We start from the raw sequence: 25,530 nt of genomic DNA, 5'->3' as shown, positions 1-25,530 counted from the left end.
CTTCGGTCTGGATCATCGTCATTAGAGCATGGATTAATCTTGGAACGATGTAACATATCACACTTGCCCACAAAGATTGATGTGGATGGATGATGCCACATTCGAAATCTAACTAGGATGGATTAGCAGACACAATGCACCTACTTGGACCTTGGTTGAACACAGTATTGAGGTCCCCAGCTTTCTTCTTTTATGGGCTTGTGGAGGTGCGTGGTCTTCCGGACGCTTCTTATGGACGTCCTGAACAGTTCCATCAGCTTCAAACTTATCTCTAATTCCAGTGATGGTAACTCTTATAGGGGGTTCTTTGTTAAACTCCCTCCTAAATTGTCTTTGCATTTCTCCTGTGTTTTCAGACTTCCAGGAGCATTTTAGAATAAATTTCCATTCTTCAAAGTCAAGTCTGTACAGTATGCCGTCACTCGGTGTAATGGGTTCAGTCTGTACAGTATGCCGTCACTCGGTGTAATGGGCTCAGTCTGTACAGTATGCCGTCACTCGGTGTAATGGGTTCAGTCTGTACAGTATGCCGTCACTCGGTGTAATGGGTTCAGTCTGTACAGTATGCCGTCACTCGGTGTAATGGGTTCAGTCTGTACAGTATGCCGTCACTCGGTGTAATGGCTCAGTCTGTACAGTATGCCGTCACTCGGTGTAATGGGCTCAGTCTGTACAGTATGCCGTCACTCGGTGTAATGGGTTCAGTCTGTACAGTATGCCGTCACTCGGTGTAATGGGTTCAGTCTGTACAGTATGCCGTCGCTGGGTGTAATGGGCTCAGTCTGTACAGTATGCCGTCGCTGGGTGTAATGGGCTCAGTCTGTACAGTATGCCGTCACTCGGTGTAATGGGCTCAGTCTGTACAGTATGCCATCACTCGGTGTAATGGGCTCAGTCTGTACAGTATGCCGTCACTCGGTGTAATGGGCTCAGTCTGTACAGTATGCTGTCACTCGGTGTAATGGGTTCAGTCTGTACAGTATGCCGTCACTCGGTGTAATGGGTTCAGTCTGTACAGTATGCCGTCACTCGGTGTAATGGGTTCAGTCTGTACAGTATGCCGTCACTCGGTGTAATGGGCTCAGTCTGTACAGTATGCCGTCACTCGGTGTAATGGTTCAGTCTGTACAGTATGCCGTCACTCGGTGTAATGGTTCAGTCTGTACATTATGCCGTCACTCGGTGTAATGGTTCAGTCTGTACAGTATGCCGTCACTCGGTGTAATGGGCTCAGTCTGTACAGTATGCCGTCACTCGGTGTAATGGGCTCAGTCTGTACAGTACGCCGTCACTCGGTGTAATGGGCTCAGTCTGTACAGTATGCCGTCACTCGGTGTAATGGGCTCAGTCTGTACAGTACGCCGTCACTCGGTGTAATGGGTTCAGTCTGTACAGTATGCCGTCACTCGGTGTAATGGTACAGTCTGTACAGTATGCCGTCACTCGGTGTAATGGGCTCAGTCTGTACAGTATGCCGTCACTCGGTGTAATGGGCTCAGTCTGTACAGTATGCCGTCACTCGGTGTAATGGGCTCAGTCTGTACAGTATGCCGTCACTCGGTGTAATGGGCTCAGTCTGTACAGTATGCCGTCACTCGGTGTAATGGGCTCAGTCTGTACAGTATGCCGTCACTCGGTGTAATGGGCTCAGTCTGTACAGTATGCCGTCACTCGGTGTAATGGGCTCAGTCTGTACAGTATGCCGTCACTCGGTGTAATGGGCTCAGTCTGTACAGTATGCCGTCACTCGGTGTAATGGTTCAGTCTGTACAGTATGCCGTCACTCGGTGTAATGGGCTCAGTCTGTACAGTATGCCGTCACTCGGTGTAATGGGCTCAGTCTGTACAGTATGCCGTCACTCGGTGTAATGGGCTCAGTCTGTACAGTATGCCGTCACTCGGTGTAATGGGCTCAGTCTGTACAGTATGCCGTCACTCGGTGTAATGGGCTCAGTCTGTACAGTATGCCGTCACTCGGTGTAATGGGCTCAGTCTGTACAGTATGCCGTCACTCGGTGTAATGGGCTCAGTCTGTACAGTATGCCGTCACTCGGTGTAATGGGCTCAGTCTGTACAGTATGCCGTCACTCGGTGTAATGGGCTCAGTCTGTACAGTATGCCGTCACTCGGTGTAATGGGCTCAGTCTGTACAGTATGCCGTCACTCGGTGTAATGGGTTCAGTCTGTACAGTATGCCGTCACTCGGTGTAATGGGCTCAGTCTGTACAGTATGCCGTCACTCGGTGTAATGGGCTCAGTCTGTACAGTATGCCGTCACTCGGTGTAATGGGCTCAGTCTGTACAGTATGCCGTCACTCGGTGTAATGGGCTCAGTCTGTACAGTATGCCGTCACTCGGTGTAATGGGCTCAGTCTGTACAGTATGCCGTCACTCGGTGTAATGGGCTCAGTCTGTACAGTATGCCGTCACTCGGTGTAATGGGCTCAGTCTGTACAGTATGCCGTCACTCGGTGTAATGGGTTCAGTCTGTAAAGAAAGAAGAAATCATTGAGTTATCAGCTGCTAAAATGTCTATACATTTTTTTGGGACACCCTGTGTATATGGGGCAACATGTTACTGTAGGGTCATACTATGTCATACGTTATATTGTGTAGGAGCACAAAGAAACACGGACGGTGCCAATGTAGACGTGTGCGGGGCTGGAGATGGGCCTTATCTATGTGTTTGCCACGTCACACATTTTGTCCCTCTAAGTCCTGTGAACGTTGCGTTAACGTCTGTTATTATTTGCTGAGGTGCCAAAACAACTTAGACCAGAAAGATGCGGCAAATCCATGGCGGAGGCGCCGGCGGTCTGGTGGGCTTTAGGCAAGAAACCGCCTGGGCCTGTGAACCATGTGGCTCGGAGCGCCTGCAGATCAGTCATACATTCCTCTATACTAATGTAAACCACACACAATTACAGCAGCTCTGGTGCGGCGGCCTTGGTAAATGTGGGCCAGCGTTGTCACACCCGGGTCTCCGCCACTGGAGTGTCAGCTCTGAGGGTCGCCCAGGACTGAAGTAGGACACAGGAAGATGGCAGGTGAGCCGCAGAGGCCTGGACTAGCAGGAGGCACAGCCATTGCAGGGTTTATAGGCTTCATCCTATTGTTATTAAGAATGACTACACAAACAAACAAAAAATCTCCAAAAAACATGCCCACAACAAAGATGGAGGCTGCACGTTACAGTGACCCGCTGAAGATGGCGCTGGTTGCCCCGGTAATCGCCGCTCTGGTCCTTGACTTCTCTATGGTGTGGGAGGTTGCGCTTGCGCAGTGACGGTTCCTTTCAGTGGCCGGGGCGGGGAGACGGACGCAGACGAGCGGGGTGAGAGTGGAGCGATGCGGCGGGGTGAGGAGCTGCGGGAGCTGTGGCGGCTGTAGAGTGAGGAGCGGCCTCCCCGGCACCATCTGTCAGGTAAAGGCAGCGAGGACGAGGCGGAGGCGGCCACTTACTGAGGCCTGGAGGCTGCTCCACCCGGGGCCTGCGTACACCGTGCGTCAGCGCTACCCGGACACCAGCACTGACAGCCGGAGCCGAGGACCGGGAGAGTGATCAGGGCCGGGCCTAGTGTGTGGAGACGGGACAGGCCGAGCGCCTATATGTGTGTATATATATATATGAGGGAGCCTTCTATATACAGTATAATGTATACACATAAGGCAGAGCCCCCATATATATATGTATACATGAGGGGAGCTACTATATGTAATGTATACACATAATGCAGGGCCCCCTATATGTATACATGAGGGAAGCTAATATATATATATATATACACATAATGCAGGGCCCCCTATATATATATATATATATATATATATATATATATATATATATATATACAGGGGAACCTACTATGTATAATGTATACACATAAGGCAGGGCCCCCCTATATATTGGAACCTACTATATATAATGTATACACATAAGGCAGAGCCCCCCTATATATATGTGTGTATACATGAGGGGAGCTACTATATGTAATGTATACACATAAGGCAGGGCCCCCCTATATATATATATATATATATATATATATATATATGTATACATGAGGGAAGCTACTGTATATAATATATACACATAAGGCAGGGCCCCTCTTATATGTGTGTATATACAGGGGACGCTACACTATATATTATACATACAGGCCCCCATTATATGCACATTATTGCACATATTTCTATGGGCCATATGTATATATACATAGGGAAGGAATGCCACATATACTATATACATGTCAGTACAGTTTTCTCATATATAGACACGTCAGTGCCCCCCATATTACTCATTAGGGGTGCTGGGGCCCCTGTGGTGACCTCTATGTATGGAGTATATACAGGTTATAGGTACAGGCCATGCTGTGTGTCAGCGCCTCTATGTATAGTAACAATATGGCTGACCAGCATAGGATGACAGAGGGCCCCGCACAGGGCTGTAATATAAGGTTCTCTGCTGTGTATACTGCACTGTATTGTCTTATGGGGGTTATAGAGGCTCAGACAGATGACTCCTTATTATTTCCCAATACTCTGTATCTTTATTACACCACTGCTGATATAGCGAGATGTAATCTTCTGTAATGTCATATAATGTGATGTAAAGGCTTATAGGGTGGTGTAGTGCGGTATAATGTGATGTAAAGGCGTATAAGGTGGTGTAGTGCAGTATAATGTCATGTAGTGCGGTATAATGTAATATAAAGGTGTATAAGGTGGTGTAGTGCAGTATAATGTCATGTAGTGCGGTATAATGTGATGTAAAGGCGTATAAGGTGGTGTAGTGCGGTATAATGTGATGTAAAGGCGTATAAGGTGGTGTAGTGCAGTATAATGTCATGTAGTGCAGTATAATGTAATATAAAGGCTTATAGGGTGGTGTAGTGCGGTATAATGTGATATAAAGGCGTATAAGGTGGTGTAGTGCGGTATAATGTGATGTAAAGGCGTATAAGGTGGTGTAGTGCAGTATAATGTCATGTAGTGCGGTATAATGTAATATAAAGGTGTATAAGGTGGTGTAGTGCAGTATAATGTCATGTAGTGCGGTATAATGTGATGTAAAGGCGTATAAGGTGGTGTAGTGCGGTATAATGTGATGTAAAGGCGTATAAGGTGGTGTAGTGCGGTATAATGTGATGTAAAGGCGTATAAGGTGGTGTAGTGCAGTATAATGTAATATAAAGGCTTATAGCGTGGTGTAGTGCGGTATAATGTGATATAAAGGCGTATAAGGTGGTGTAGTGCGGTATAATGTCATGTAGTGCGGTATAATGTGATGTAAAGGCGTATAAGGTGGTGTAGTGCGGTATAATGTGATGTAAAGGCGTATAAGGTGGTGTAGTGCAGTATAATGTCATGTAGTGCAGTATAATGTAATATAAAGGCTTATAGGGTGGTGTAGTGCGGTATAATGTGATATAAAGGCGTATAAGGTGGTGTAGTGCGGTATAATGTCATGTAGTGCGGTATAATGTGATGTAAAGGCGTATAAGGTGGTGTAGTGCGGTATAATGTCATGTAGTGCGGTATAATGTGATGTAAAGGCGTATAAGGTGGTGTAGTGCAGTATAATGTAATATAAAGGCTTATAGGGTGGTGTAGTGCGGTATAATGTGATGTAAAGGCTTATAGGGTGGTGTAGTGCGGTATAATGTGATATGGAATCTTCTATTGTGACTTCAGCACATTTCCTGGACTCGTCCTATGTATTAGTCAGTAATTGCTGATTTTTGGGCTGATTGTCTCCTGATGTCGCTTTGGAGTTCCTATAAGGATGTGTCGGTCGCGCCTGTCAGGTGTTCCCAGGTAATGGCGCAGCGTTGGCGTTAATGGCTCCTGTAATGAGGCGTCGCTGGTGTGATGCCTCCTATAACGCAGATTTAGAGATGAAAGCTTTCTCCATCTCTTGGATTACAGAGCCTTTCTCTCCGGGTTTGGTTGCAGGAGGTGAGATTACAGGAGACTTGTTGTCATTGTGCCGCACGTGTCATGTTTGCTCGCTCTTCCTCCCGTGTTTGGTCAGGGCTTACACTCAGTTTGGCGCAGGATCCAGCTCGGCCTGGGTTTAGGCCTCAGGAGCATGATGAAGGGAAATCAGGGCTGGGGTTTGCAGCAGGAGCCGTGAAGGTTCATCTTTATAGAGTGCAGGCGATTCTGCTGCCGCCGCCTGCCAAGCCTCCTATTGATTATCAGGATGATGTCATGTTCTGGGTAAAGCTGCAGCCTCCTGAAACCAGAAAACAGAGGATGAAGCTGAGGTATGGGGTGGGCTAGGGGGACCCCACCTACTACAGGTGATTCCCCCCCACATCTCTCAGCCACCATGGGATTACCTTGGAATATAATCTAATGCCCTCCAGCCTCTGACTACTGCCTGACAGTGGTAATTCTCAGGTCTGTCCTCAAAGACTCAGGGGGCGCCATCAGTAATGTAATCCCACAACATGTTACCTCAAAAAAAAATCTCTTGTGTCACCTCTTAGGTTTGTCTGATCTTGTTTCCCCATAGTAATAGCAGGAAGTTGTGGCCATTATTGCTCTTGGCGAGGTTGTCACAGATGTTATCCTGACTGCAGGTGGATGAATCTGCTAATACCTCCAATACCTGGCAGATAGGTGATGCCCTATATGATGGCCGCCGCATCCTGCTGGATACTTATAAACCTGAAATAAAGCCAAGAGACCTTTTAGTGCGGGACCATGGTGTGTGTGATGTCGGGGTGGGGGTCGCTGCCAGGTGTATCTGAACTACTAAGCAAATCTCATCCACATGCTGCGACTAAAGCCAGACAGCCAAGTGACCTGTGCGCCACTTTTTATACCCACCGTATGTGAATTATTGCTGCAGGCTGTACCTATGGATTGAAACCTTGAAATGGCTAAAAGTAGTGGGGGAGGGGGATCCTGTAGGTGAGCTGCACCAAATATATCCAATTCCTGAAAGTTTAGCAGCCTGTATGTTGTGCGTCTCTGGCCTAACTGAGGAGACTTCTTATAGGAAGATATTACACTGTCTGGTAGATAATGGAGTCTCCTCTGGGCCCACAATATGGGGTCCCCATTCCATGACCCACTGAACAGTGGAGAGAGCCACAAACTTGTGCCGCCAGTTCTCTGTCTGGCCACCGGTGGGCAGAAAGTCAGGAGACCCCTGTTATTCCGAGGTGAGACCCCTGTTATTCCGAGGTGAGACCCCTGTTATTCCGAGGTGAGACCCCTGTTATTCCGAGGTGAGACCCCTGTTATTCCGAGGTGAGACCCCTGTTATTCCGAGGTGAGACCCCTGTTATTCCGAGGTGAGACCCCTGTTATTCCGAGGTGAGACCCCCGTTATTCCGAGGTGAGACCCCCGTTATTCCGAGGTGAGACCCCCGTTATTCCGAGGTGAGACCCCCGTTATTCCGAGGTGAGACCCCCGTTATTCCGAGGTGAGACCCCCGTTATTCCGAGGTGAGACCCCCGTTATTCCGAGGTGAGACCCCCACCTTTATACATCCGACACCATGTGCAAGAAATGTGTTGTGTGAATCCCATCTCCAGACCGATGAACCTTATTGGGATGGATCTGGTCACGCACTCTCTGGATCTCCTTGAAGGCCTATTACCCTGGGGCAGGGACTCGAGGATGAGGACGCTGAAGTCGCTCTGTGCTGCAGGTGCTGCGTCCTCTCTATCCTCAGGCCGACACTTAACCTTCTGTGACACAAAAGTCCTTTGCTGGGAGATATATTTACACCCGGGGAGGATGAGACTATAATTATCTGTGTGCGGCCTCCTCGCCGCCGCTTCTCTCCAGATCAGTCCTGCTGCAGCCTGAAGGGGGACAATATATGTTATGTATTGCTTATATATCGCCTACATATTCCATAGCATTGTACAGAGATTGGAGGGAGAAGCAGGAAGGTCACTGGGCAGCGTTTGGCACTTTCACTTTTCTACCATTATTGTTATGGTGCTGTGCACACAGCCCAGTAATCCCACCGCGTGATGGCGAGCGGTCTGTGGCTCCTGGATCAGTGATATTTAACCCTTTCCCTCTGGAGTTTTCGGGTTGTATGCCGTGCTATAGTTTCAGTGATTCTCATAAGCCACAATCATTCTGGCCATTGTGTAGGGGCGACCACTTTGTGTTACATCCGTCTCCCGGGTTTGGTTGATGACTTGTCATGTAAGTTCATATTTACAGTGATAATTCTGGCTCCCCATGAAGTACAGTATAAATCCCCTGAATGTTGGGAGGGGCGGCAGCCTGGTACCGGTCAGACAGTCGCCCATCCCTTGTGGAGGGGCCAGGTATCTTGTGCGCCTTGTATTATATTGGGGCTCCCAGCCTCTCCGAGCCTCCCTCTGTGTGTTCTGACCCTCTCCGAGCTTTTCATTCAGTGGATTTTTCAGCGTCTTTGTTCTTTATAACCAAATTCAGTGTTTGGGATCCTCCCATGTGAGCGGGGATGACTTCAGAGTCTCGCACTGATTTGCCTCGGGGGGCTGTGTCTGGAAAGCTCTGGTGGGCTTCTTCCTGATCTTATTTGCTGTCTCCATCATTGCCCGGCTGTTTTGCAGCCTCATGCTCGGTGACATGTTGCACCGCAGTCTGCTCTGCTGTTTCTTGGGATACTGTGCATTGTTTGAGTCTTTTGCTGAGACGCTGAGGTATTTGTGGCTGCTGCGGGAGACTCGTCTGAGTGATAATCTCCCATTAGACGGGTGTAGCAGCTTTTTGTATGTGGAACAGGTAATAAATGAATAGCAACAAAAGCCAATGACCAAGGCAGGAATCCTGATCCGACCACTGCAGGGCGGGCGCTCGCTGCTTTCTGTACATTGCCAGCTCCTGTACATTGCTTTGTTTTCTACAATGGCCTCTGCTGAACACGTGCCCTTGTTATGGGTGTTGTTAGCTGCTCTGTAATTGTACTGGTAATAGTGTTATGGTGGGAGGACTGGTATTGTGGTGGTTGTATTGGTGGGGGGACTAGTATTGTCTAATGGTTATAGTGGTGGTGGGGGACTACTATTGTCTAATGGTTATGGTGGTGCTGTTACGATAATATTGTGCGGTGGTGGTAGGACTAGTATTGTGCGGTGTCTGTAGTGGTAGGACTAGTATTGTGCGGTGTCTGTAGTGGTAGGACTAGTATTGTGCGGTGTGTGTAGTGGTAGGACTAGTATTGTGCGGTGTGTGTAGTGGTAGGACTAGTATCTTTGCTGTGGTTTTAGTGTTGTGTAGTATTGTGGTTCGGGGGTCTTAGTGTTACGCAGGGTCAGTGGTTGCAGCAGAGCTGGTTTTGTTCTTTTCTCCCGCTCACTGTTTTTCTTCCCTCATAATTGACAGACTCGTTGCCAGTTTCTGATCTGAGGCCTGGAAAGCCGTACAAGTCACTGGTGAAGATCATACTGGTTCCAGTAAAACAGGCCAGTGTGTCTTGGGATGTATTGGAACTAAATGTAGTGCGGCCATTGAGCGGGCGCTGTCACGAGGACGGGCAGTCACACTTATAGGGATCAGGACGTGGTCAGATCGGCTTCTCCCAGTAAAGCGGGGATTGCCGGGATTATCTGTGTTGGCCGTTTATACGGTTGTTTTCGGTGCAGGTGGTAGTCGCTGCTTCCCCGTCCGTACCTGCGCTGCAACGCAGACCTGTAGAGTCACTGTGCAGGAATTTGGGCTGCCTGCATAAACAGAGCTGCTGTATTATGTAATGAGTAATTATAACCTATGGAATGTTCTGGTGACGAGTTCATTAGCCTGCCCGGATTTCAGGACGTTTCACTTTTAATTTGGAGCTTATCCGGGTGATGACAATGAGGCAGGTACTTACACCGGGCCCTGAATATCTGGTCATGGGACCAACCACAACTATGGAGATCAACATCGCCCTCTGGCCTACATGAGGCTTGTCCTCAGGATAGCTCAGTGTGTGATAGGTTGTGTAGGGGCCGCAGCGCTCGTGCCAATGCTGCATGCCCTTCATTGTTATGCCCGCTGTCTATACTGGGTGGTCAGTGCTGGGTGGTCTAATCCAGTGGGACAGACCTGCGGTATTCAGCACAGCAGATAGTACGTGCATGGAAACACACACACAAACTCCTGGTCTCTAACAATCTGATAAGCCTTACATTACCGGGACACAGCTTTATTGCGTTGCAAATTTTGCTGCGTTTTTTTTTTTTTTTTTTTGAGCCAAAGCCAAGAGCGGCCACAACAGGAATGGGAAGTGTATAGGAAGTCCCTAGACCTGGTCACATCTGCGTTTGGGCCATTCAGTTCCCCTTTCCTAAGGTAACCACTTTTTTATGAGTTGTCCGTTCAGGGGTCCCCAAGCCGAGCTCCGAACGAAAATCCATGTGCAGATGTGAACTGGGTCTTAGATATTTCTCTAAAATAACAAAATCTGCATCTAAAAAAAAAATCTGAGTTGGTGAATGAGCGCGAGCCTGTATAGTGACATTACCCCACCAACTGTCCCTTGCCCCAATCGTCCGGCTGTGGCCATGCCGTAGCTCTGCGTTACCTCTATTATGTCTGACTAGTGAGTGGCGGTTATTTTTATACCACATGGTGACCATATTAAGCTCAGTTATTTATAACAAAACAAAGTGAAGTTTCTATTCTTAACTGTGACTTTCTCTGTCCGCAGGATTTCGGCAGAACTATGTACCTCTGGACCAGTGGCTTGGCGTCTCGGTGCCTCTCCCCTGATTGCTGCATATTTAAATGAGACTTTTAATATCTGAGCAGCTGCTCGCAGACACATGGTGAATTGCTGTCATTCCCAGGATTGCATCTTTGACGGCCAAGCCCTCTCCATCTTTTCTCCTAGAAGAGTCGAGCACAAGGAATTAATCCCTGCCGGAACTGAGACTTGTCGCCCTCTCGTTTGCCTCTTCCTCTAGTTTGTGCTCCAGCGCCCCCTAGCCATGGAGCAAGGAATGGATTACTGGATGGCCCAGATACAACAGAAGGATGTTAATAAAAGGCTCCAAGTGGGACCAGATATTATAGAATACTTTTCGGATAGGCAGAAATCTGTAGACCTGGAACAGGACCAGACTCTGCTAGATAGGATGTTTGATGGAATCGCTACGTCCTGGGTGAACTCCAGCAATTACAAGGTAGGAATAGCTAACACCACTGAGATAAGACCCCCTGTGTGTCCCCGTATTTCAGAACTGATTGCCTAGACAGTGACATTACCCATGTTGATGCCAAGCCTATAATCCTTGTCATTAGATTATATTCTCATGTTTGGTAGGTGATTATGGCGTTAATCAAAATCGCAATTAATTGAGCATTTTACCTCGATTACGATTAATGGCGATTATTTATATCATTCCCCTTTTACAGGATCTGGCAGTTTTGTTCAGGCCCAACCACAACGGCTCTTATATTGTGGGGTCTTTTCAGAGCCCGGAGTATAATCAGTCGAGATCCAGGGAAGGCGATCAAACCTAAAAATCAGCTTTACGCTCCTGTCCTGGGCTCCAGCGCGACTCCCTGCTGTCTTTGGATGTTCTGACTGACATCAGGGACCGCTGAGGCCTGTGATTGGACGTCAGTGGTCACATGGGTCATGAGAGCGCCATGACGCCACGTGATCTGCGCCAAGTAGGTGATTATAAATATCTTCTAGGTTTGATCACCTCCCCTGGACCTCCGCTCTGAAGACTCCGCAGTATAATGGCAGTTTTGGTTCAGTCCAGACGTAACCTTGTAATATAATAACTGAGCACATTGGTTGATTTTTCAATTCTTTTTCGATTAATCTCCCAGCCCTACATAGTGGTGTGTCAGTAACTACATGTCAGTAGCTCAATGGCAGCCGGGGGGGATTTTTGCAGACTGGTGTGTCTTGTTTTTTCAGATGTCGTACAGGACAAAATAAATCTGCTCCAATGTGCTTTAAAAACTGCAGTGACGTGTGTTAGTGTGATACTAAGGGGCTGCAGCGACTGCAAAGTGGATTGGATTCGCTAGTACACAATGCAGAAAACTTTGTGCAACAAAAATGCTGCGATTCCCAAAATGGTTGTGTTTTTAGAAATCGCAGCATGTCAATGACGCCTATGGAAGCCCGGCCTGTCTGTCTATAGGGATAATGAAAGCAGAAAGTGCACAGAGGGAATCTCTCAGGCTTTCTGTGGGAGAGGCCACGATGCGTCTGTGCGGTGGTTTTTCGCTCTGCTCACTATGGGGCTCCTTAGCCTAAAGGTTTTTTAGTTCCTTCTTACAAAGTGATGTCCTATTGCTGGGATGACATTATGGACCCTACAGATCCTGACAATGACGTGTACACCAGTGGTTGAGTTTTCGATTGCTTTGGGTCACTGCTTTTCCTCCATGCTGGTTGTATGTATTCTTGTATACTGAGGCGGATTTATGTTCGGCCCTGCAATGTGGACATGTTGTATTTGTTGGTGGTCTCTTGTATATGGTCTGAGGGTTCCTGATGGGTCTTGTTTTCTTCTCCCATCTGATATCTTGGAGGATTGAGTGTCTGGCTCCATTGGTGACAGACTTACCGTGGACATTGCTGCTTCCTGTGGTAATGGCGGCCTGTGATACTGACGTCGGTGATTCGCCTGCAGCTCGCGCTCCATCCTTGTATTGTTTTCCTCCGGCTGTCGCTCATTACACAGGACTCAGTACAAAGTGCAGGAAGCGCCACATTTCGTATTACATTGTATATTTAACCAAGATAAATGAGCCCGAGCTAGTGCTCTCTGGTGTCAGGCTGATCTGCTGTATTTACTGATGTACCGGCATGTTCTCACTACTATAACAGTCCATTGCTCTCTTATCCAGCTGCCGTCACCCCCATGGTTTAGTACAAGGGTTACTAAACTGCAGGTGGAGCCCCCTCCCCTCGGTCTGGGGTCCGTCTGCCGTCACCCCCATAGACACTTCCATCATCTTTGTTTACTCTTGTAATGGAGGAAAAAGTCCTGCAAAGAGTAAAAACCTGATGGAGCAAAACTGTCTGTCATGTTTTCTTCCATGGGGGTGAATACAGATGGATCAGAGTAACGGACATTAGACGGCGTGTATTTTTTTTTTTGTTTTCTACTGTTATTTTCTGGTTTATAAAAACACTCCCTCCTACAAGTGAGCATTGCGTCCACCTCTGAGCCGCAGGAGACTGTTCTGGAATCTTCTTGTGTCCGTGTCCTGCAGGACGCCGGGTACACTGTAGGTATGTCGCTGCCAGTCACATAGCGGTGTACACAGTCTGAGATCTGGCGCCGAGCCGTGTGATGTGACTCAGTGCTGACAATCTGTAATGTCTGACAACTCCACCTATAGATGACTGATCTGCGCTTGTCCTGACACCCTGAAGTGGTGACTTGTATTGTCCTGTGGGATAGGCTTTGTAGGGCACAGTACACACAGCAGGACACAGATTGTCTGCTTGACCCTTTCTTGACTCTGTTGCCTTGTGAGATTTGGTGCAGGGGGACTGTGGGCACAAAGTGTAATCTGGCCTGTGTTCTAGCTCTAGGACCTTGTTCACATCTGCATCATCGCTTATATTAATGTTCTGCTGCAGTTAGAGGCCCTTTAGGTAATTTCTGGTGATGTTTGGGGATGTTCGAGTAGCCGATCCCTGACGTAGACATTGATGTTGGATGAATTCACACAGGACAGACTTGGTGCGGATTCCTTACATGTGGGAAATGGCTCAGTACAAGGAACGTCTGCAGTAAGATATGCGGTGTGTGAACTGACCCCAAATCTTGTGATGTTTGCAGAATGATTCTTAGTTATTGTGTGTGAATGAGCCTTGATTGTTGGCTCAGGGGGCAGCTGGCAGTGACCTGTAGGAGGGTGGGGGTGACCTATAGGAGGGTGGGGGTGACCTGTAGGAGGGTGGGGGTGACCTGTAGGAGGGTGGGGGTGACCTGTAGGAGGGTGGGGGTGACCTGTAGGAGGGTGGGGGTGACCTGTATGAGGGTGGGGGTGACCTGTATGAGGGTGGGGGTGACCTGTATGAGGGTGGGGGTGACCTATAGGAGGGTGGGGGTGACCTATAGGAGGGTGGGGGTGACCTGTATGAGGGTGGGGGTGACCTGTATGAGGGTGGGGGTGACCTATAGGAGGGTGGGGGTGACCTATAGGAGGGTGGGGGTGACCTGTATGAGGGTGGGGGTGACTGCTGCTCCCGCCTGCTCATTGGTGGGTGTGACGTGTCGCTCTGGCTGATGGTTGTGATACAGTACACCCCTCTGTGCCTTGTGTATACACCACACATCACTGTGATAGACGCCCTGCTCTATGTGACTCGAGGGCTGCTGCATCTTGTATTGTCCTGTAAGATGTCACTGCAATGGCCTGCCCGGAGCTGACTCAGGAAAAAGGCAAATATGGTCCCACAAAAGCAGGAACTGGCGGTGACGTAACCCTGGCTGCTGCAGCTGACACCGGAAGCCACGAGGACCTGCCAAGGAATCTTCTCATAGTCTGCTCAGAACATGGGATCCTAGAAATGGATTTACAGGCCAGTGATGGCTGCGGGATAGCGGGCGCTGAATGTGCAGCCGGCCTTGTAATGCAATGGACGGTGACCCAGGCAGTAAAGCTTATAGCGAGCGTCTTATACCTGCCTGTCCTGCCGGGGACATTCACATGCAGCAGGTTGTGTTGCACCTGCCACATTCACCAGAAATCTCTGAACTCTGCTGATTCAACCCTGTCCACATGTAAGGAAATAACTGCAGCAGAGGCTTCATGTGCACAGCCACGTGCATTGCCACAGCCTGGTCACTGATACATTACGTGGCCCCGTACACATGTCCGTGTGATATCATGGGACTGTGACCCTGGGGCAATACTCATGGTAGGTCCTATATCTGCTCACTGATGTAACTGAATGTGTGGAGTCAGGCGCGACTCGTGGATCACGTGGCCATGTCCGTGGCACCTTAGTGATGGTAACTGTCTAGCAGTCGCACTTTAGTTGGATTCACAAAAAAACCATTTTCTTCTTTTTTGTGTTTTTTGTTGTGCATTTTTTTAAAATAACAATAAAATGTCACTGCGATCTTAATAAGCAAAATCTGCGATGGCAGATGCGGCGTGTGTGAATACCGCCTGAAGCCGACCATTTTCTCCCACTGCAGATTTTACAGGTTTTTTTTTTATTCAGAGTGTATTCGAGCTCTGACAAACCCTATTTACATACATTGTGAAAAATCTGCTCCAGATCCTCGGCGCGCTGCAAAGTGTAAGATGCTCAGCGTGTCCTGTGTGTAAGGCAATGGGTGAAAGCCAGAACCAAAATCTCCATCTACCTGTCGAGGCTTTCAGGGGGATCAGCGGCCTTGTAGGTGACTGTACAGGGTGTGTCCTGGCCATCATTGGTGAATGCTATATAATGGTGAGAGGGACAGAAGTGACCTGGTGGGGACCAAGGATTGGGAGTGTTTAAATGCCCATATGCCCAATCCTTCTGTCATCTGGATTTGCAGTTGCTGGAGCATTAGACCCCTCTGCCATACACACGAGGCTCCTTGTACACTGGCCCGGCAGTCCGTCCAGCTCCTGTAGCATGGGGCCATATGGACTGTTGTTTGCACCTAGTAGATGTGTCCCTGCTCTTTTGGTTATTTTGGGTAGGGGGCTCATTTTGCAGGTCACAGACCTTGTTAGAATGAAATGTGTTGTGATTCCTTCCCTGGTTCTGTCCCGGTCCGTCGGTCCTGTAGCATCTTTGTGCCAGGTCACAGTGGGCGCCCCTTATGAATGGGCCGTGTGTCTCCTCTGCTCTGTAAATCCTTTCATTGCAGGCCGGCTCCTTGTTTTCTGTGCTGGACCTTTCCTGTTGCATACCTGCGGCCCCCTGAGGACCGGCTATAGTCGGCTCTTGTTCTTCCCCGCTCCTCATGTCTGCTTCTTGCATGTTGTATCGGAGACCTATGCAGTGGGGTTGTTGGCGCTCAGTCCCCCCTGTTCCTTTATGGAGACATTAGATCTGTATGGATGTGTGCAGAGCTCCGGTGTGTGTCCTGTATGTTGTATCGGAGACCTATGCAGTGGGGTTGTTGGCGCTCAGTCCCCCCTGTTCCTTTATGGAGACATTAGATCTGTATGGATGTGCGCAGAGCTCCGGTGTGTGTCCTGTATGTTGTATCGGAGACCTATGCAGTGGGGTTGTTGGCGCTCAGTCCCCCCTGCTCCTTTATGGAGACATTAGATCTCTATGGGTGTGCGCAGAGCTCCGGTGTGTGTCCTGTATGTTGTATCGGAGACCTATGCAGTGGGGTTGTTGGCGCTCAGTCCCCCCTGCTCCTTTATGGAGACGTTAGATCTGTATGGGTGTGCGCAGAGCTCCGGTGTGTGTCCTGTATGTTGTATCGGAGACCTATGCAGTGGGGTTGTTGGCGCTCAGTCCCCCCTGCTCCTTTATGGAGACGTTAGATCTGTATGGATGTGCGCAGAGCTCCGGTGTGTGTCCTGTATGTTGTATCGGAGACCTATGCAGTGGGGTTGTTGGCGCTCAGTCCCCCCTGCTCCTTTATGGAGACATTAGATCTGTATGGGTGTGCGCAGAGCTCCGGTGTGTGTCCTGTATGTTGTATCGGAGACCTATGCAGTGGGGTTGTTGGCGCTCAGTCCCCCCTACTCCTTTATGGAGACGTTAGATCTGTATGGATGTGCGCAGAGCTCCGGTGTGTGTCCTGTATGTTGTATCGGAGACCTATGCAGTGGGGTTGTTGGCGCTCAGTCCCCCCCTACTCCTTTATGGAGACGTTAGATCTGTATGGATGTGTGCAGAGCTCCGGTGTGTGTCCTGTATGTTGTATCGGAGACCTATGCAGTGGGGTTGTTGGCGCTCAGTCCCCCCTGCTCCTTTATGGAGACGTTAGATCTGTATGGATGTGTGCAGAGCTCCGGTGTGTGTCCTGTATGTTGTATCGGAGACCTATGCAGTGGGGTTGTTGGCGCTCAGTCCCCCCTGCTCCTTTATGGAGACGTTAGATCTGTATGGATGTGCGCAGAGCTCCGGTGTGTGTCCTGTATGTTGTATCGGAGACCTATGCAGTGGGGTTGTTGGCGCTCAGTCCCCCCTGCTCCTTTATGGAGACGTTAGATCTGTATGGATGTGCGCAGAGCTCCGGTGTGTGTCCTGTATGTTGTATCGGAGACCTATGCAGTGGGGTTGTTGGCGCTCAGTCCCCCCTGCTCCTTTATGGAGACGTTAGATCTGTATGGATGTGTGCAGAGCTCCGGTGTGTGTCCTGTATGGCGGCAGCTTCTATACTTTGTCTCCTTTATGACATCGTCATTTGGGATTATACGACTGTAATTTTCTGGAGTCTGACAGGTTTCTGACATCTTTATGATTTAGGTTTGACGGGAATGTCCCTGAGGGTCGCTGTCTGTGTCTTGGGCTCTTCTGTCTGTTATCTGGCGGTGTAATCTCTGGTTGGGACACTTTGGGTGTCATTATTCGGGTGTCTGCATACAAGGCCATGTTTTTGGGCATTGGTGCTGTCCCTCCTCCGCCACTTCCTGGGTGCGACCTCACCTAAGAGAACAAAGCGCCTCATAAAGGGCCGGCTGTCAGGGAGTTATTGGCTCTGCCGTCTGTCTGCACGTGGAATAATTGCAGGGCGGTGATCATTTCCACCCCTGGGCCGTGGTCTCCGCACCTCTTAGAAATGAGGTAACCTGTCACTTCAAGGAGTCAGGTGTCTCGTACCCGGATTATAAGGCCTGTTGTGCTCGCCGTCCTGACATGGCCACCACTCTGGGATTGGCTCGGTCCTCCTTCGTAGAGGTTTGACGTCGTGCGGCCTTATAGGAGGCGTCTGTCAGGCTTCACTTCTTAGTTTTTGTCCTTACAGACGTTCAGTCCAGGGCGACGTGGTGACTTTGGTCACATGACATTAAAATTCAAAACTGATTTTTTTTTTATTTTTTTTTTTGTAACTTTTGACAAGTTGTTGGACTTTGCGCGCATTGGCCTTCGTGCTGTGACTTATGGGGCGCCTATTTCTCTTTATCCTTCTTTCTGATGCCTTTTGTAAATCCCAAATCACACGATAGAAGTCCCAGCAAGCGGCAGACGAATCTTACAATGTGTGGTCCGCAGCATGCCATCAGGAACCTGCCAGGATGGGAGTGTGAACAGTGGCGTGTCCTCAGGTATATTGGAGGTGCAGGCATTAACCCTTTGTATAGGCCGATGGTCGCCACTTTTCGGATAGCTGTGTTCCTGTATGACGGACTCTCCAGCCCCCTCCGCAGCTGCCGCCAGTCCTTGGTGCTTTGGACAGAGGGTTAATTGTTGGGACTTGTTTCCTTGACGTTTCCAGGCCCAAAACTGTTCCATTTGCTTTCATAGCAACGGTGTCTGAGATGATGTCAGCATGAAATTCCTGCAGATGAAATCATCAGTGCGGGGGAGGGGAGGGGGGTCCTCTTATATCCTCTAACCTGCGGCTACAGCCATACTGGGGGAGATAGCACAACCAAAGGAGTGTAAGTGGTACGGCCCAATCAGATTCCAGCTGTAATAAGTGAGTTGCGTCCTGATTGGCTGCGGTGGCGGCTCCAGTGACTTATACTCAGTGGCGCCTCCAACCTCCTCTGGCTGGCGCAGTCAGTCTTCTGTCATTTGTCCACCCTGTTCTTATTACTGCCGGAGCGCTGCCCATATGGCAGGACTATAGATCTGTAGTGTCCACAGGAGGCCTGAGCTGTGCGGTAATAATACTGACATGTCCTGGACAATTACAGGATCCACAGGCATCAGATAGTGAAGTCCTTGTCTGGTTTCCACGACCCCATAAGAAATGTCCTATTACATCATGGAGTAAGGAGCGCAGCTCTGGAGGATCGCTCTGTGTCTCATTCTATCTGTGACGTCCCGCAGAATTCTCCGATACGCTGCGGGCGCTGATGTCGGTTTTAGCGTGGCTCGTGTTGTCTGCTACGTGCGGCTTTTGTCTCTCCTCCTCTCGAGGCGTGCCTGACTGCTCGGAGTAGAGGAAGCTTAAGCAATTCTTCCACAACCTGCACCTTGGCGGCTCCATAACCTTCCCTGTTGTCCCTTCTCCTGAATGCAGCATTGTTAGAGATCTGGAGCAGTCACAATGGTGTCAGTGTCAGATCTCCTGGCTGCGCCCCAGAAATGCTCCAACGCTCTGTTTTCTGACTGCATGAGCCCATAGAAATGGATCAGAATATGCAGACGTGGAGTGTACGGATGTAGTGAGGAGTGGTCCGTGTGGTGGTGGTCACCAATCTGATAACCGGGCCCTTGTGTGTGCTTTATATGACCTGGGCTTATGCAGCAGTCTCTTGGCCGTGCAGCAGCAGTCTCTTGGCCGTGCAGCAGCAGTCTCTTGGCCGTGCAGCAGCAGTCTCTTGGCCGTGCAGCAGCAGTCTCTTGGCCGTGCAGCAGCAGTCTCTTGGCCGTGCAGCAGCAGTCTCTTGGCCGTGCAGCAGCAGTCTCTTGGCCGTGCAGCAGCAGTCTCTTGGCCGTGCAGCAGCAGTCTCTTGGCCGTGCAGCAGCAGTCTCTTGGCCGCGCAGCAGCAGTCTCTTGGCCGCGCAGCAGCAGTCTCTTGGCCGCGCAGCAGCAGTCTCTTGGCCGCGCAGCAGCAGTCTCTTGGCCGCGCAGCAGCAGTCTCTTGGCCGCGCAGCAGCAGTCTCTTGGCCGCGCAGCAGCAGTCTCTTGGCCGCGCAGCAGCAGTCTCTTGGCCGCGCAGCAGCAGTCTCTTGGCCGCGCAGCAGCAGTCTCTTGGCCGCGCAGCAGCAGTCTCTTGGCCGCGCAGCAGCAGTCTCTTGGCCGCGCAGCAGTCTCTTCCTGTTTACCTGCTGTACACAGCGCCCATGTGACGGTTTATTATGGCCGCTCAGCTGAGTATATAATCATTAACCCTGCGTATGGCAGAGACGTGCGGTGAGTGACACCATGGCCGGCCGCCGCTCATTATCAGCGCTATGGAGGTGACTTTCCTGGCGTCTATTTTCAGTCTGCGGGAGGAGACGGCACATGTGTTTGCCACTTATGTTTGTAGTGTCTCAGCTCCGAAACCCATCTGCTCAGTCAGCACATGAAAGTGATCCTGACGTTCGCCCGCAGCGCCTCCTCGCACGCCGCACCTTTTATTTTAGTAACTTTCTCCGGTTTGTGCTGCTGACAAATGAGACGTGCACATGGCATGAATATTTTCTTCTCCGCTTTGTTTTCTCGCTCTCACTGGTATTTCCATGGACGGTTTTACGTTCAGTCCTTCTCTGCTCTCGCTGAGCCCCGGTAGTTTAGTCTGCCATGTTATTGGAGATTGTTGGTTGTAGAACTACAAGTGCCAGCATTCTGCTCCTCCTGTCGCCTTCCTCGGTCACTATTCAGCAGCTCGGGTTATTGTTTCTGGCAGTTCTGACCAACACGCAGGATCTTCCGTCTGCGCCATGTTTATCTCCGCGCCTTTTGGCCCATTTCAAAGGGTTTGTCCAGGAATTGGAGCGACTTGTGCGGATACCAAGTGAGATGTAAGATAAAGGCGAGCAGCCTGTCCCCAATGCTCTGGTGTCCATTCGGTGTTCCTGGATGTCGGAGTCCTCGGCCTCATGTCAGACCGGTAACAGTGACCTGGAGACGGATCCTTTATGTTACTCACATAGGTCACGGCCTCCTGGTCAGGGGCCAATGGTGGGAACGGAACAGGGACAGATGAAAGTGATTTATTTTTATTATTTTAGTTCTCCGTGGTCTCTTACACTGCACTATACACAGGTCGCTCCAGTTCTCCATTGATATTCCTCTTATCCAGGGATCCCCAACCTGTATCTTGGGAACCTCAAGTGAATCGCAAGCCTTTCTGACTCCATGTGGAGGCCATGTCATGTCGCCGGCCATCACTGTGTCCGCGCATCGAGAAGAAACTGCAGAAAAAGTAGGTCCAATACTGTTAGGACTTGTGAATTTGCAGGAGCGTCTCTTGTAGTTCGCCTGGGCACTCCTGGCAATCTATACCCCTGCGCCCATGGACATCATTATGCTGTATGGAGAAACGCGCGCCTCCTCTCCCCGACCTCCTACTGTTTTACATCCATCACAAGACTTTAGGGATGTCTCTGAGAATTCATCCAGAAGAGCAGTATTTGAGGTCAGACCTTGAGGGTCCGGCTCGCCATATCGGTCTATTTCATCTCTTAGGTGTCGGATGGGGCTGAGGTCCGGTCTGTGCGGCCGCTCATTTTCTTCAGCGCCAGTCTCCCCTAACCATGCCATTATGGACCCTGCCATGTGCACTGGGGCTCAGCCTTGCTGGAACAGAAAAGAAACCTTTCCCAAATGGTTCCCACAAATTTGAGGCAGTTCTCCAAAATGTCTTGATCTTCTGAAGCTTTAAGAATTGGCTTTACTGGAACTAAGGAGCTGAGGCCGACCCCTGAAAAACAACCCCAAATAACCCCCCTTGCCCAGACGTTACAGCTGGCACAATGCAGACAGACGGGTAACCTTCTCCTGATACTCAGCACACGGATCCATCACATAGAGAAGTGATTGGTGCCGGCGCAGAAGACGTTTCCATACAGTCCAGTGGTGACTTTGTGCCCGTCGCCTCCCCATCTGACGCCTGGCATTGTGTTGGTGATGTCAGGTCGGCGTGCAGCTGCTTGGCCGTGATCTCCTGGCAGCCGCAGGTTCTGTGCTGATATTAATGCCGGAGGAATTAGGACAGTTCTGGAGTCGGCCGAGTGTTGGTGACTTTTCTGGACTCGGTGGCGCCCCCCCTCTGTAACTTGGTCTGCCTGCACTTTGCGGTTGTGTGGCTGCAGTTCCTTTCCCTTTTCAGGCGATGGTGGAATATCTAGGAGGGAAGACATTGCCAGACGTGACTTGTTGTGTCAGTGACTCTTATTACAGGACGCGGCCATTGTGTCACTGAGGTTTGTGATCGGGGCTGAACTTCTTATATCAATGGGACTGAAAAACACCACAATTGAAGCTTGTAGAGCTGCGGATCAGTATGTCTCTCCATAGGGTGCAGTTTGTGTCTTGCCTTGTTTCTTTGCGCTCTTGGTAGCTGTTGCTCTCTCGGGTAGTTAGGAGATTGTCTCCCGGCTATTACTGGCCATACGTGAGCGGCCACAGCGTCTCCTGATCTGTTCTGACTCCAGGACATGATCCATGATATAGGCCAGGTATCTGCCCCGGTGCACGGCCGCCATGTGTAGGCTTGTTCCTGATCCTCTGCCAGCTCCTGGCCACTACTCTCCTGCGCCCCTGGTTTTGTAATGGAAAAGTGACCCCAATATATGGAATAGGTTGGCGGCATTTGACAGATCCCATTGTATTGTATTGGTTTTATTTATCCATTGCAATAAAATAAATCAGAAATCAGGAATAAGAGCGCAGCGGCGAGCCGAGCCATCCGTGGCCTGTGGTCATGTCTATTACAGGCCGATTACACTGAAGTCTTGGGCTCAGTTCACATCTACATTGTGGCATCCTAGCACTGCCTAGTGCACCCCAGGTACTATATTGGGTTTTTACTATATTGAGTTTTGACAAATGTTAACCCTTTCCTTGGGGGGCTTTAACGTGTGCTCATTAGACTGTATATACTGTATACTACAATACTGCTGTGCAGCAGTCTATGGTAAATCCCTGTCTATTGTGCTCTTATATAGTAATATGACTATGGCCGGCCTGACAACCTTCGAGCTGCCATAATAAACCCATGGCCATTTGCTACCACAAACTAACAGTAATCGGAGCCCCGTATATCTCCTGTGGTCTCATTGGACTGTGGCATATGAAGGGTTAAGCTGTCTCTGATCACAGGAACTGTTATATAACGGTGTAGTCCTCCGCCCTGGGCCCGCGCCATGTGCAGGGGGTGTTATTGTGACCCTTGTACACGCCAGGTTATAATAAGACGTATGATCCAGGTATTGGTCTTACAATCGTGGGTCTCCTTCCATGGTGCGCTCCTTCTCACTGTATATCTGCGCTGTCACCAGTATTCTCTATAGGATGAGAGCTGTGACAGTGTGCGCTCCTCTGCTGCCATCTAGTGGCTCTTACTACTCCCTGCGTTACCCTATAGTCTATTGTTACTTTGCTTAGAAGGAGGGTTCCAAAAATTGCACCGTGCTAGTGTTTGCACACTAGTGGCGCTGTTGTGTTGTCACTGGTGTTAGCAGTACTGCCCTCACTAGACGTTCATTGGCCAGTCGCTCACCCCAAGACCAGGATGGTTGCCTTGGCTAGTAGATGGAATTGGCTGGGAAGATCTGGGTGCCTTTATAACTTGTGGTGAGTTTCGTTGTCACCTCTCCCATGGTCAGCGGATTGTCACAGACACGAGGGGCGCCCGCCTCTGACACTTTATCACTTTCTTCTCTTTACAAATACCATGAAATAACCTGAAATAGAAGAGAAATGTCCTTACCCATAAGCCATTGCAGCAGCTAATTTGCATACAAGTGAGATCCTGCATTTACACCTCAATGGCTTGTTGTGTTGCGATCAGTGAAAGGTTTTTTGACTTTTTCTTTATATTTCACGACATTCAGTGACATTTATTTACATTTTTAACTTTTTCCCATTCTCTGCAGGTTGCGTTGCTGGGAATGGACATCTTGTCAGCGCTGGTCACACGTCTGCAGGATCGCTTCAAGAGCCAAATTGGAACAGGTAACGTGTGCACGTATGTAGGAGACATGTCACATGTACGTAGGAGACGTCACATGTATGTAGGAGATGTGACGTATGTTGCCATGTGCACATCTGTGATGAGTTTCGTATCTTTCGTATCTCTTTTTTTTTTCCCTCCCCAATATTGCTGGACAGGGTTCTGACACAGCTGGGGGTGTCGGCAGACACATATGTTTATACTGTACATACACTAATATGCTGACACATACATGTGCACCCCCTGCTCAGTGCTTAGATGACATGTGGGTGATGTCCTGCCGGAGCACGTGTTCCATGTACAGGGGTCCGTGTTCCCTCCTTTTCTTTCTTACTGATGGCCGCCCATGTGCCCTCCCCAATGCTCGATGTGATCTGTGAGAGCTGACGGACATGACCAGAGCGTCACTGTCCATATAGGTTGGTATTGGGGAGTCTTGTGCCCCACTGATATTGTCTGACCAATGAGATTGCTGTGTGGTCAGGCCTTGTGTTCTTTAGGACATGGAGGCGCCATGCTGCTGCCCGGGGCACCCCTGAGGTTCCCCTTAGTCAGTAGCTGCGCCGCCGCACTGTGGTCTGTGTCAGGTTGTGGAGTCGGGAAATGGTTAATAATTTTTCCTGCCATTACACAATTCTCTGTCATTACATTTTCACTTTCTTAGCACTTCAGTCTCAGTTATTTTTTGTGAATTAGATCTTTCCTGATGTGACTGCCATGGCTGTGTCATGTATAGCAGTCAGTGGTTTGTCCCTTGTGAGACGCCTTAGTGGCAGCAGCATGACTCCTCCCCGTTGTCTTATTTCTGTGCAGCCTCCTCCTTACACTTACTCCTTCTGTTCTCTCCAGTTCTGCCAAGTCTGATTGACCGATTGGGGGATGCGAAAGACTCTGTCAGAGAACAAGATCAAACCCTACTGGTAAAGATAATGGAGCAGTCGTCCAGCCCGCAGGTAAGAGTCCCGGGGACTTGGCTCTGTGCCGAGGAGCCTTCCTGTAAGGCCGCATTCACACTGTGTACATGGGAGGTTTATGTGCCGAGGATTTCTCGTGTGTCCATCATCCATAGACTGAATAACTACTCCACTATGGGATACAGACAAAAGATAGGAATACCAATGTATATGAGCTGGACTGGGGGGAGATGGGACCATAGATGTGACCGGAGCTTCCCAACAAAGGCACCAGATGCATCCTGCAAGCACAGCGTGAAGAAGATCCCTAACCCAAAGCTGTAGCTGCAGAGCCGGTCACGGACTATACAGGGGGGTCATATAGCTCTTACGTGGACTATACAGGGGGTCATATAGCCCTTACATGGACTATACAGGGGGTCATATAGCCCTTACGTGGACTATACAGGGGGTCATATAGCCCTTACATGGACTATACAGGGGGTCATATAGCTCTTACGTGGACTATACAGGGGGTAATATAGCCCTTACATGGACTATACAGGGGGTCATATAGCCCTTACGTGGACTGTACAGGAGGTCATATAGCCCTTACGTGGACTATACAGGGGGGTCATATAGCCCTTACGTGGACTATACAGGGGGTCATATAGCCCTTACGTGGACTATACAGGGGGGTCATATAGCCCTTACGTGGACTATACAGGGGGGTCATATAGCCCTTACGTGGACTATACAGGGGGGTCATATAGCCCTTACGTGGACTGTACAGGAGGTCATATAGCCCTTACGTGGACTATACAGGGGGGTCATATAGCCCTTACGTGGACTATACAGGGGGTCATATAGCCCTTACGTGGACTATACAGGGGGGTCATATAGCCCTTACGTGGACTATACAGGGGGGTCATATAGCCCTTACATGGACTATACAGGGGGTCATATAGCCCT

At 49.6% G+C, this 25,530-nt stretch overlaps 1 protein-coding gene and 1 non-coding gene across 2 annotated transcripts in view; one reads left to right on the top strand and one right to left on the bottom strand.

Annotated features, from left to right (window-relative positions):
- Nucleotides 1–3,279: 3,279 nt before the first annotated feature.
- Nucleotides 3,280–25,530, top strand: part of CLASP1 (cytoplasmic linker associated protein 1) — a 123,175-nt gene continuing 100,924 nt past the window's right edge. Inside the window, exons 1-4 of the mRNA XM_075284706.1 lie at nucleotides 3,280–3,424; nucleotides 10,653–11,127; nucleotides 23,589–23,667; nucleotides 24,515–24,618. Coding sequence (XP_075140807.1) covers nucleotides 10,933–11,127; nucleotides 23,589–23,667; nucleotides 24,515–24,618 — 378 coding nt within the window. The 5' untranslated portion in view covers nucleotides 3,280–3,424; nucleotides 10,653–10,932. The remainder of the gene's footprint in view (nucleotides 3,425–10,652; nucleotides 11,128–23,588; nucleotides 23,668–24,514; nucleotides 24,619–25,530) is intronic.
- LOC142217783 (U4atac minor spliceosomal RNA) lies at nucleotides 23,104–23,229 on the bottom strand. Its single transcript, XR_012717426.1, has one exon. It is a non-coding gene; the product is annotated as a U4atac minor spliceosomal RNA (small nuclear RNA).

This window comes from Leptodactylus fuscus, chromosome 8, assembly GCF_031893055.1.
Source record: "Leptodactylus fuscus isolate aLepFus1 chromosome 8, aLepFus1.hap2, whole genome shotgun sequence".
In the NCBI taxonomy this organism is placed as follows: domain Eukaryota; kingdom Metazoa; phylum Chordata; class Amphibia; order Anura; family Leptodactylidae; genus Leptodactylus; species Leptodactylus fuscus.
The sequence above is the reverse complement of the archived record's forward strand: the minus strand, read 5'-3'. Positions and strand labels throughout refer to the sequence as shown.